General features: G+C 38.4%; 1 protein-coding gene across 6 annotated transcripts in view; it reads right to left on the reverse strand.

Annotated features, from left to right (window-relative positions):
* Positions 1–4,194: 4,194 nt before the first annotated feature.
* Sytl5 (synaptotagmin like 5) overlaps positions 4,195–13,109 on the reverse strand; it is a 189,734-nt gene continuing 180,819 nt past the window's right edge. For all 6 annotated transcript variants that reach the window (XM_070040644.1, XM_070040643.1, XM_070040645.1 and 3 more), the window contains 2 exons: positions 10,655–10,863; positions 4,195–8,821 (listed from right to left, as the gene is read on the reverse strand). In XM_070040644.1, coding sequence (XP_069896745.1) covers positions 8,679–8,821; positions 10,655–10,863 — 352 coding nt within the window. In that variant the 3' untranslated portion in view covers positions 4,195–8,678. The remainder of the gene's footprint in view (positions 8,822–10,654; positions 10,864–13,109) is intronic.

The following is a 13,109-nucleotide window of genomic DNA, read 5'->3' on the forward strand; positions in this document are numbered from 1 at the left end:
CAGTGCTCTGAAGACCTTATAATAGGACTTTCCCCTTAAAGTCTCCATCACCTTACAACAGAACAAATTTGAGGCTAACCCTTTAACACATGAACCTTTGAGAAACATTTAAGATCCAAGATATAGCATCACCTACCCACATGGATAAGGTTATTTTTATGTGCTTTTTTGTTGTTGTTGGTCATGGGTCTTGAACCCTGGGTCTGGGCACTGTCCCTAAGCTCTTCAACTAGCACTCTACCACTTGAGCCACAGCGCCACTTTTGATTTTCTGGTGGTTAATTGAAGGTAAGAGTTTCATGGAGTTTCCTGCCTGGGCTGGCTTTGAACTGTGATCCTCAGATCTCAGCCTCCTCATTAGTTAGGATTACAGGCGCGAGCCACGAGCGCCTGGCTTATTTTTATGTTTGTTTGTTATATACTGGAGACCATTTCTGTGTCTATAGAATCCTTAAGACCTAATTTAACATCTAGGAAAAAAGATTTCCTAGAGAGATTATAAATCAAAGATACCTGTAAGTCACTTTTAACCATGAACTAAAATTTAGACTATGTTTACATAAATTAGGTTACATGGTTTCTTCAATTTGTTCAAGGTAGCTCAATTTTTACTATTTTATATTCACAAAAATCTAATTGTAGACTGGATAATTGAGTTCACACAGGTAGTAAATAGTCAAGACTTGAACTATGGTCCTCTGAGATCAAGGTTTCACTTTTTCCAACACATCATGACTGCCTAACAATTAATACTATTTTGGTTATTCGAAAGAGACAATTTCAAGGCCAAATCCAAGAAGCCTTCATGACACAGATGGCCCAGATAATGGAGTGGAGGTCATTAGTCCTTAACAAAGTGTTTCCTAAACTAACCTACTTAAATTAGAATTGCCCAAGAATTTTGATAATAATTATGGGAATTTCTAGAAATTTGGTGTAATATGTTTGGAGCTCTGGAATCAATTGTTAAATTTTGTATTTCAGACAACGCTTTGGAGTCCTGATGAGGCACAATTTTCTTGGCTCCTTTTCAAAATTTGCCAGATCCATTTTTAAAAAAAATATCAGGAAGTGGAGCTGTGGCTGTAAGTTGTTGAGCACTAGCCTTGAGCAGAAAAGCTCAAGGACATCACCCAGGCCCTGAGTTCAAGTCCTACAACTGACAAAAAAATAAAAACAGAAAACAAAATAAAAACCCTTATATGGTACCAATACACAATGGCATTTTACATAGCCATTAGAAAGAATACTATGACATTTGCAGGGAAATGAATGAACCTAGAACAAATCATGTTATGTGAGGTAAGCCAAGCTCAGAGAGACAAACAGTGTATCTTTTCTCTTATATGCAGAAGCTAGATCTAGAATATACTAGGACATAATAACTTTATACAGGTCTCTAGGCATCCACACACAGTGAGACCCAAGGAGGATACTCCTTGGAGAGGAACAGAAATGCACAATGCCCATGTGTATTGGATCATACCAAATATATTTATTGAAATCAACTCCAGGAAATGGAAACAAGAGTTTTTTTCTTTTTTTCTGTTTTTTTTTTTTTGGTTCTGCTTGCTTGTTTATATGTCTTTGGGGGTGTAAGAGGAGGCACAGAGATGGAGGGACAAAGAGTGTAAAATGCAGCAATGATACTTACTGGCCATGTTGAAAATGAACTAAATACCTCATGGGGGAGGAGGGGCTGAGAGAGAAAAAACTGGGAGAAAATGAGGGAAGAGGTGACACTTCAAAAAGAAATGTTCTCAGTACCTGACTTATATGACTGTAACTCCTTTGTACATCATCTTTATAATAATGATAAAAAAATTTAAATTAAAAAAATCTATTTAATATGAAAAAATATGACCCTTTTTCACATTGTTCCTCCTCTTATTTCAAAGGCCACATTGACACTCTTTTAGGAGGAAAGTCTTCCTGTTTCTAGAGAAAATGTTCAGTTTTATGTGACTGTACATGGAGGAAAAATCCCCAGCATTGATCACAATCCTAAGTGCTATAGGTTTTCACTCTCAGTGGCTTGTGGGACTTGACAATTATACACAGTTTGCCTCTTAAAGTAGGATTCATCTTGTTTCTTCCATATCTTTCTCCTTTCCAACCAAATTCAAACCTCAAAATAATAAGTGGTGATGAGACTAATATCATGAGTCAGATGGGCTCAATTAACTTATTAGATTCTTAAGAATGTAATAATTATTAGTCATATACTTGTGAACATTTATTAAGGGAAAGGAAGTATATGATGTTCTATGAAAATGTCTTTGTTTTCATGACCTAAATAAACTACAGCCTGATGAGTAAGTCCAATGATAATAACAACATGTGAAATGAGACCTGATTAACCAAATCCTCCTGTCCTGGCAATGCTATTTATGTACTGGATAAAATCAGGATTCTCAACCTATTTCTTTACAATTTATTTCATTGGAGGAAGAAATGAGTATTGGGATCTTCGAGTGAGAGTTGGAATGTTCTAGGTAACGCCATGGTCCCGTCTTGTGAGAAATCAGTGCTATGGGTCCAACCTTGTAGGTTTGTAACTACAGAATTGCAGGAAGATTGCTTTTATTGTCAATTGAAAAGATAATAAATATGTACATTTAGAAGGGTACAACGTGGTATTTTGATGTTTGTACACATTGTGGGGTGATCAGATCAGACTATTTAGTATATTTATCATTTAGTATATTTATCATTTAGTATATTTATCATTTACTTGTAATGAGAACATAAAAATCTGTTTTGAAGTACATATTACTATTAACTTAGTTACTCTAAAAACCAATCAGTAAACACATTCAAAAATTTCTGTGGGCCCTAGTCTCCTTTTCTGCTAACTAAAAATTAGAAATGTTGAACTTCAAAGACAACTATTGGTCTAATGTTCCATGAAATTAGGTTTTATTTACTTTTGAACTGTTTCACAAATATTTTTATTGTGTATTCTAAGCTCAGTACTAGGGATATGGTTGGAAAAAAAAACTGTGCTCTTATGAATCTTACATGATAGGAGGGACCATAACAGACATTCAAGGACTCGTTAGATGAATAAGTTATTATAATTGTGATGTGTGCCATGAAGGGGAAATAGAGGCAGGCTGCTGTGACCTAGTTTAGTACAGGATCAGGGGAAGTTTTCCTGAGGATTTAAGACATTTAAAATTATATTAAGTGAAGTAAGCCAGGCCCAAAGAAACATAGGTCCCATGGTTTCCCTTAGTTGCAATATCTAGTATATGTCTGAGTCAAGCAGAAAAGGACAGATAAGGTGATGTTAGGGAAATGAACCCTAAGATATGTATTCAAATGCTTTTTTTCTTTCATGCAATTGTTTCTAACACATTTATAAGATTATTTCTTTGTTGTTTTGTATGTCCCTCCCCCACAGTATAACCCCTGCTTTCACTGTATTTGATGTCGGTATAATTTGTGGAGGGGAAGGGGAAAAACAAATGTTTAAATAGGGATACAGGTGGACCCGTTGCAACAATGAGATGTACAAGTCGTTATGTCGAAAACGAACTTTACAACTTTGATGCGGGGAGGGGGGGTGAGGATTGGGTGGGGGGCAGGGGGAGGATGGGAAGGGATGGGAAGGGGAAACAAAGGAGGTGGCTCCGATGTACTCATTATCTTGCCCATGTAATTGTAACCCCTCTGTACAGTATTTTCACAATAAAAAAAAGACATTTAAGACATGGATGATTAATTGAAATCAGGTGGGTGAGCAGGGCCGAAAAGTTTTCTTTAAATTTTATTTTATTTTATTTGAGAACATACTGTACAGAGGGGTTACAATTACATGGGCGGGATAATGCATACATTTCTTACCAAGCATTGCAGCCTCCTCCTTTGTTTACCCTTCACCTCCCTTCCCAGCCTCCCCCCTCCCCCCACCCAATCATACCCCCCTCCCCTCCCCACACCGACATTGTAAAGCTGGTTTTGACATGACATTTTGTACTTCTCATTGTTGCAACAGGTCCACCTGAATCCTTAAACGACTTGTTTGTCCCCATCTCCTCCACATGTTATACTGACATCAAATATAGTGAAAGCGGGGGTTACACTGTGGGGGAGGGACATACAAAGCAACAAAGAAATAATCTTATAAATGCGTTAGAAACACATGCATGAAAGAAACGAAAACATTAAAATACATATTTAAGGGTTCATTTTCCTAACATCACATTATCTGACCTTTTCCGCTTGACTCATACCTATACTAGATATTGCAAATAAGGGAAACCATGGGACCTATGTTTCTTTGGGCCTGGCTTACTTTGCTTAATATAATTTTTTCCAAACCTTTCCATTTCCTAACAAATGGGGAAATGTCATTCTGGCCGAAAAGATTTTTAACAAAGACTATGTGGCAGGATAAAATCTGGCACAACTGAAAAGTAGAAATATGCACTGTATGGCTGAGAGAAGAGAGGGGAGACACAACGTGGAACAAACTCAAGAGAGACAGTTGCCTTCTTTTGAAGCGTCATAAACAACTGAAAATCATGGAGGGGGGTCAGAGATCAATCTGGGCATGGACAGATAGATGTATAATGATTGGAAAGTACAGTCAGGTGCTCATTGTGGATGCTGAATTTAGGTGGTGAGTGGAAGTGTGTCCACTATAAAGTTTCTTCAATGTTTCTGGAAGTTTGAGTGTGTATTTAGAGGAAGAATCAATAGGATTTCCTTATTAATTTTGCCTCAGGGCAAAGGAGAGGAAGAAAACAAATGTTATTACCAGGTGCCTGGTTATATCTGGCTAGGTGATTGTACCCAGAAGCAGAAGATGTGAGAGTGGGGGGAGAAGGTGGAATGGAGAGTTGAGTTTTTTAAACTATTTTTTAAGTAGTTGTACAAAGGAGTTACCATTCAATGCATCAGTTTATGAATGCAGTGCTTCTTGATGAGTGCTACCCCTTTTATCATTCTTTGGGAGTTGAGTTTTGAATCTGAGTTTTAGTTAGGAACTCTCCGTGTATAGATGCTATATAGACAGTTGGATTGTGGTTGTCAAAGTCAAATTAAAATATAAAAGCAAATCTTTATGCAGAAGGGATTTACTTGGGAATCAATGGAAAGACAGAATTACAATTGGGACACAAATTGGGGCAGTCTCTGGTATATCTAGGAACAAAGGAGAAGATTAGAGATTTATTAGTAAAAGAGAATATTGTCTTTAATTTGGAAACAAGTTTTTAGGTCTGCTAATGGCTTCTGGGATTCGGCAAGATATGATTGGTGGGTGATGGCAATTGCTAGGTAAAATTTGTTCTTAAAGTCACAGTAGGTTATTTGATTGGATTTGATCTTGAAAACTTGCAGTTTCTACAGCAGGCATTTGTGACCTGCGTGCTTTTTTCAGGGTTCTCAGCTCCATTTAACTGGGGGTGAGAGGAATAACTGATTTGTTTATGAAGAAGGGTCTGGATTGCAAATGCAAGTTTGAAGTCCTAAGTATATAATAAAGTCATGAGAGTACGGTATGTGTAGTCATATCTGGGAGGCTGCATACAGTCAGAAGAAAAGATACACTAAACACTGAAGAATTCCATTTTTAATAGTTGTGCAAAAAAAATGAGCAAAGAGAGAAGAGGAGCAACAAGTGACGAGAAACAAAAAGATCGGGGGTACGAGATGTTACAGAAGGATTCTTAGCTTGTTTTCAATCTCTTGCAATAAATATACCTTTGTGTACTCATTTTTCACATATGCACCTATCTCTGCAAGAGAAATACTCAGAAGTACAATGGCTAATTAAAATATATTCTGAATAGTATGAATTTATAAAAGCTTGCCTAAACACAGATTGATGAGTTAACCATGTTCCATGGGGCATTCTGATATATGACTGGTTAAATTTGAAATATTCCTATAATATCATGGGGAAAAAGTGAGGCTGTCAATGCATTCTTCTATGGATCAGGAAGGAGAAGGATTCTTCTCAATCTTGAACTATTTAAATTTTGTGCTATTCACAAGTACCACTTACATTTCCTTTGATTTTTTATTCATGTCTATTTATTTACCTAGCCTTTTGAGACAAGGTCTCACAACATATCCAAGGCTTGTCTAGACCTCCCTATGTAGCCCAGCTGACCTCAAGCTCATGATGCTCCTACCTCTGCCTCTGAAACGCTGGGTTGTAGGTGCATATCACCAGCCTGGGCTTACATTTTAAATTATTATCCTGTACCTCCACTTAGTAAAAGAGAGTGATTTAAAGATCAATTTAGCTTTTATTCCCAAGAACAACTCCAAAAGAGTACAGTTTGCATGTCTAGGTTTTTTGCCTTACAGAAATACTCAGTTTGCTGTTGGATTTTATGAAACTATGATGCAGAGAATTGCATTAAATGCAACAAAGTTCTGAACATGGACAGTTCATGCTCTTGAGCTCAAGTTGTACCTTTGGGAATTTGTTTTTCCACATTTTTTATTAGTGAACAAATCCATGTTATCATACCTACTTCAGTATCTTCATACTTCACCATCACCACTTTCTCACTTTACCTAAAAATGACACAGAGTGAGTCACAGTAACTCTGAGGAAAATTTGTTTTTCCGAAGTGAGAAGTAGCGATGATCATATACTTTTCATTTTCTGCTTTTAAGAGGGGTATTGTAAGGATATGAGTGTGAGTTTTTCAAAAGGACTATACTTACTAAGCTACACTAGATTAACAACTTCAAGTTTCTAAAATTAGAGGGTTTATTTTTACTAATGTTGACAATTGATTATTCCTTTACTAAGAATAATATTAACATATTCAAAAATCACTTTTCAAAATTCAAGAAGGAATCTAAAAATATGGAACAACTATCTATAATAATCCTGAATATACACAGGATGACCCATGCAACAATGATACCCACAAGACAGTATATTAGAAATGAATTTTACAACTTCAGGGTGGGGAGGAGTGAGGGAGGTGGGGGAGGGAAGGGATAGTGGAGAACAACAAAAGAGGGAATAACAATGCTGGACAAGAAATGGACCCATTACCTTACTTATGTAACTGTAACCTCTCTGTACAGCATCTTTACAATAAAATAAAACTAAAAAAAATAATCCTGAATATGGTTATAGTTCTCCTATTACAGAACTCAGGTTCTATACTTTTAAGGGCTTTCTAGGTACTCAATTGAGGAAATGAGCTGAAGGGTAGAATATTTCTAGGGAACATTCCTGGGCCATATACGTTAATGCTCAAACAATCAGATATTGGTCTTTCTTCTTTAACATATGCCTTACTATCCACCTTGATAAGCTTATAGGATCAAGTCAAGGATGGCAAGGGAAGTAAAAATAATTTAGGAGTTAGTCATAGTCTCTATTGGACTTGGGGCAAATCATCTAAGCTAAGTGCTTAAGGTGCCTTCTAGCTTTAACTGCCTTTGTGTCTAAGTTTGAAGGCTCAACCATCTGAAATTCTACGTAACAAAGATATAGTACATTAAAATAATGGCCCCAATCGATCCCTTCCTATATCCTCACTTTTGTCATGACTTCAGTGTGGGCAGAACATATCTCCTTGCTGCTTGATTTTGGGCTTGCCATATGGGTTTTTGACCAATGGCCCAAATACATTTATGCATTTCATCAACTCTGTCATCATTATGATGTGGCTGTAACTGAGACACAAGCATCTGACTTAGACTATATAGAGGAAACACAGCTGCCCTAGCAACCTTTACAGACAAAGCAAAAGGATGATCATTTTAAGACACTGACGTTAGTGGTTGTTTGTTATTCAGCATTACTATGGAAATAGCTAACCACCACAAAAGCAGATAACAAGAACTCGTGGAAAGAGATAATGAAAGGGAATGAGAAAATACTGTTCCCAACTCTCTCCTATAACAGGGTAGAAGAGGGCCCAAAGTGAAAGTGTAGGAACATTACCTTCCTTTTCACTTATTACATTTGACTCATCAATGAACAAAATGCATTGATTGACCATTATTTCTCAATCTCTTCTAGTTAATGGCTTAGAATTTTTTTTTTCAAACAAATAATGTAAGTCATCATAAGACCAATTAAATCCTAGTTTACATCTATTTTTCTGGGGAAATCATTTAGCTTTCTTCATTCTACAATGATTTAGATGATACATTCTATAGTCACATCGCCTGGCTAGTATACAAAGTTGTCAGCATAACAAGATCATCTCTTATCCAGCAATCATCCCTCCTATCATGCCTTCTTCGGATCACAGGGATAATTAGGGTGAATGAAGAATGGCATCAAGCTATTTGGCCGTCCCCAATTCTTATCAAACTATTTATGGAAAAATAACTCACAATTAGAGAAAGATTGGGGATTCCCAATCTCATTCACAATTTCAAATAACCTTGTGCTATTTCTATTATAGTTATAAAGGCTATGAACCATTAAACAATTAGCTTGTTGAGAGGACAGGATGGGACATTTTCTATTGCCCAATCAGAAAGACCCATAGGCATATAGAAGCATATGAGTTTTAGGCACTCAGCAAGATACTAAATGTTCATAACATTCACATCTCTCCCCTCATGTCCTAACACTCTAGGTAGGAAAGGACAGGGCAGCAGAAACTGCTGTCCCATCTTGCTATCAAAAGGAAACTGTAACCACAGGCTTCATAGGCTTCATTCTTAGAGAATTGTTTCCTTCAGGGCCTGCACTTCCCCATGCTGGAACGGAGCATGAGTACCCCCTCTACAGGCATCCCAGGGTTGGCAGCCATCTTCTGCCAAAGGCGTTGCTCTTCCCCTTGAGAGTCCATCCAGTCCACATTCTTCCCATGGCTCACACCTGAAGAACAGAAAGAGAAGCATTATATTTCACAGCTAAGATGTTCTGATCTCCTGGAAGGTGTCTATTGATCACTAAAGGGTTGTGGTGGGGGGGGGGGCAGGTTTGCAGATTTTAACCAGAAAGCCTTTCACTGGCCTGTTCTCACTTCCCATATCTTGTAAATGGTGTTAGAATGAGTCATTCTTTTATAGTCTGCACAACTTTCTTCTGCCTAGACAATGTAACACAAATCAGACTAGCTCTGCTGCGTCATTTCCTCTCTACTTTGGTGCTTCAGCTGAGAGTTAGTTCATATAGACTGGCATTGGGCTATTTGGTAGGCTGGCCTCAGCTCTTTCTCATAGTCAATTCTCTGACCTGGGAAGTTTTGGTTTTAGTGACACAGATATGCTTAGCTCTTGTTAATTTCTATAAATAAAGCATTATAGGATGGGCATCTGAGAGATAATAAGATTTGAGTGAATCACATGTGCTCTCCCAGTGCTAATTTGTTCATCTATATTACCCTTCCTCTGTCCATTTCTTTTCTTTTTTTTTTTTTTTTTGGTTGGTCGTTGGGCTTGAACTCTGGACTTGGGTGCTGTCCCTGCGCTCTTCAGCTCAAGGCGAGCGCTCTACCGCTTGAGCCACAGTGCCACTTCCGGTTTTCTCATGGTTTATTGGAGAGAAGAGTCTCACGGACTTTCCTGCCCGGGCTGGCTTTGAACTGAGATCCTCAGATCTCAGCCTCCTGCATAGCTAGGATTACAGGCGTGAACCACCGGTGCCCGGCTCCCTCTGTCCATTTCATCTTGCATTAGTTGTGCATTGTGGCAGCAGTGGTATATTTCTATAACCTGACTGAACAATGGATGAAGACTTTTTGTTTTTAGAGAAAATATTGATTTCCTTCCCATTCAACTAGTGTGAATGAAAACTGTACATATTGGACATTATTAAGACAAGGATAAAGTTGGCCTCAGAAGATCTTCCTTTCCCTCTCAGAAGCCTGTTGCTGTCTTGGTGGTCTTTCTCTGAGAAAAACTTGAAGGACCAAGAAAGTGCTTACAATTCACTGAAAGTATAAAAGTTTTTCTATGAAAGAACTGAATGCAATGTACCTCCCAAACTTCTAGCTTCAAAATACAAAGTCATAGTTGGTAGTATTAGTATGTATGTATGTATGTGTGTATATATATATATATATATATATATATATATATATATATACACATATATATACACATATATAGTTTTTGGGTCCGGTCATGGGGCCTGAACTCTGGGCCTGGGCGCTGTCCCTCAGCTCTTCAGCTCAAGGCTAGCGCTCTACCACTTGAGCCACAGCACCACTCCCAGCTTTTTTCTGTTTGCTTATGTGGTGCTGAGGAATCGAATCCATGGCCTTATGCATGCAAGGCAAGCGCTCTACCACTGAGCCACCTTCCCAACCCCTTAGTATGTATATTTAACAATGAGCATATTTTTTTTTTGCTGTTCCTGGGGCTTGAACTCAGGGCTTAGTTGCTGCCCCTGAGCCTTTTTGCACTCAAGGTTGGCACTCTAACACTTGAGTCACAGCACCACTTCTGGGTTTTTCAGAGTAGTTTATTAGAGATAAGAGTCTCACAGACTTTTCTGCCTGGGCTGGCTTTGAACTGTGATCCTTAGATCTCAGCCTCCTGAGTAGCTAGGATTATAGTAGTGAGCCACAGGTGCCCAGCTAATGAACAGATTTTTCAGGAGTCAGTTATGACTGACTACATAATTATGTAACTACATAAATATCTAGTACACATTACATGAAGGAAGCATGCCTGATTACAGACCTCAGGTCTCCAAGTTTCTTACCACTTCCAGAATTCAGACGAACTCCTCCAAGAAAGATGTTGCTAGAAAAGGCTTCCTTGTCCCAGACAGTAAGTTCTAGGCAAACATTCTTTATATCCTGAGGATACAGGCCACTGAACATGAATGTATAGTTCCATTGAGGGTTAACACTCTTTTTTATGACCATAGTTTTATGCTTGGTGGCTTTGTTATCATCAGGGAGCAGGTAACTGTAGGAGAAAATGCAATCAAATCATCATTGAGACAGTAGGCAAAAATGCCATCTTGGAATAGTCATGTGAATTTCCCATACTTTCTGATGTGTGTGTCTGTGTACATGAATGTGTCCAAGTGTGATATGGGTATTTGGTTCACCTATCATTATTACTATTTAGCAGTTTTCATGATGACATATTCATACATACATATAGTGTGCTTTGAGCATATCTATTCATCTCCCAGGTTCCTTTTTAAAACTTTTTTTGGAGACTGTCCTGTGGCTTGAACTCAGGGTTTGGGCACTGTCCCAGGACAGAGTGCTCAAGGATAGCACTCAACAACTTTGAGCCACAGTGCCATTTCCAGCGTTTGGTAGCTAAGAGAGATAAGTCTCTCACAGGCTTTCCTGCCCAGACTGGTTTTGAACCACGATCCTCATATCTCAACCTCCTGAGTAGCTAGGATTATAGGTATGAGACACCGATGCTGGCAAATCTCCCAGATTCTTATATGCTTAAATTTGGATTTATTTTGTGGAATGGCTTCTTTTAGGTGGCGCAATAGTAACATGCATTCTCTCTCCTTTCTAATTTTATTTCAGTCCATCTTTCCCAGTCTTGTAAAGAAAATGCCTTCTGTGGTAGTAGGTAGTAGGTATTATTGGATGTTCTAGTTTGTATCTTTATGGACCAATTCTGAACTGTCTGGCAGCCAGAGTGAATAGTTTCCAGCAGGCTTTCCACTGTGTCTTGACTCCTTCAATAAAAGACTATTTCTGGTTATGAGTAAGTTAATGTGGGGAGAACCCTGGAATTACTGGGGATTTAATGGATTGAAGGGCAACTCTTCAAGCAATGAGTTTTGGAAATTGGTGGATGAATCCTTCACCCTCTCTGTCCCTTGAAGGGACAATCCTAAGAAATACTGCACAGTATCTCATTGCTTCCCCATTAGAATTGAGTGCCAGCCTTCTATCACAGTAACATATTGATAAACATATATGTTTTTGCCAGTGCTGGGTCCTGAACTTAGACCCTGGTTGCTGTCCCTGAGGGTTTTTTTTCTCTCTCTCTTTTATTGTGAAAATACTGTACAGAGGGGTTACAATTACATGGGAAAGGTAATGAGTACATTTCTTTTATTATTTTTTTAATTTTTATTTATTTTTTATTGTGAAAATACTGTACATAGGGGTAACAATTACATGGGCAAGATAATGAGTACATTTCTTATCAAGCATTGTAGCCTCCTCCTTTGTTTCCCCTTCCCATCCCATCCCCCCCCCCCCCCCCCCCCGCCAACCCTCCTCCCCTCCCACCAAAGTTGTAAAGTTCGTTTTCGACATAACGACTTGTATGTCTCATTGTTGCAATGGGTCCTGAGGTTTTTTTGCTCAAGGTTAGCACTCTATCGTTTGAGCTATAGGTCTACTTCCAGCTTTTTTGGTGGTTATTTGGAGATAAGGGTCTTGTGGACTTTCCTATCCAGGCTGGCTTCAAATCATGATTTTCAGATCTCATCCTCCTGAGTAGCTAGGATTACAGGTATGAGCCACCAATACCTAGGATAGCCATACCTTACACCAGCTTCTCTCCCTCTTCTCAAACAAAAGATTGGAACCACGGACCTGTATTGTTGTCAAAACACTGTATTGGGCTCAAAGTATATCGTGAATGCTACCTTGTCCCTGACCAGGGAACATGTTTTAGAGAAGTTGACAGATTTGCTTATGGAATCATTATATTAGATAGTAATACCAATGCCACAAGCAAATGATCTTACTATAAAGAAGCTAATTAGATTGGGTGAGATTTCATTCCAGGTTTCAAGTAGAGAATGCATGCTATTTCCCAATATTCCTTCTATCTGTTCCTTTTTTTAAAACAACAACAACAACAAGGATCCCCATTTTAAAATTAGGCACAACATAAAAGAAATGCAAATCAAAACAACAATGAGATTCTACCTCACCCCAGTTAGAATGGCCTTTATCAAAAAAACTAATGATAACAGATGCTGGCAGAGATGTGGCCAAAAGAGAATACTACTGCACTGTTGGTGGGAATGTAGACTTGCTCAGTCACTTTGGAAAGCAGTATGTAGGTTCCTCAAAAGACTACACATAGAGCTTTCCTATGACCCAGCAATCCCACTCCTGGGCATTTATCCAGATGACCACAAACAAGACCATACTAAAGCCAACAGCACAACCACACGACTATGTCCATTGCAGCATTATTTACCATACATAGCTAAA

This window comes from Dipodomys merriami, unplaced genomic scaffold (genome assembly GCF_024711535.1).
Source record: "Dipodomys merriami isolate MVZ:Mamm:240054 unplaced genomic scaffold, mDipMer1.0.p SCAF_3, whole genome shotgun sequence".
Taxonomy (NCBI): domain Eukaryota; kingdom Metazoa; phylum Chordata; class Mammalia; order Rodentia; family Heteromyidae; genus Dipodomys; species Dipodomys merriami.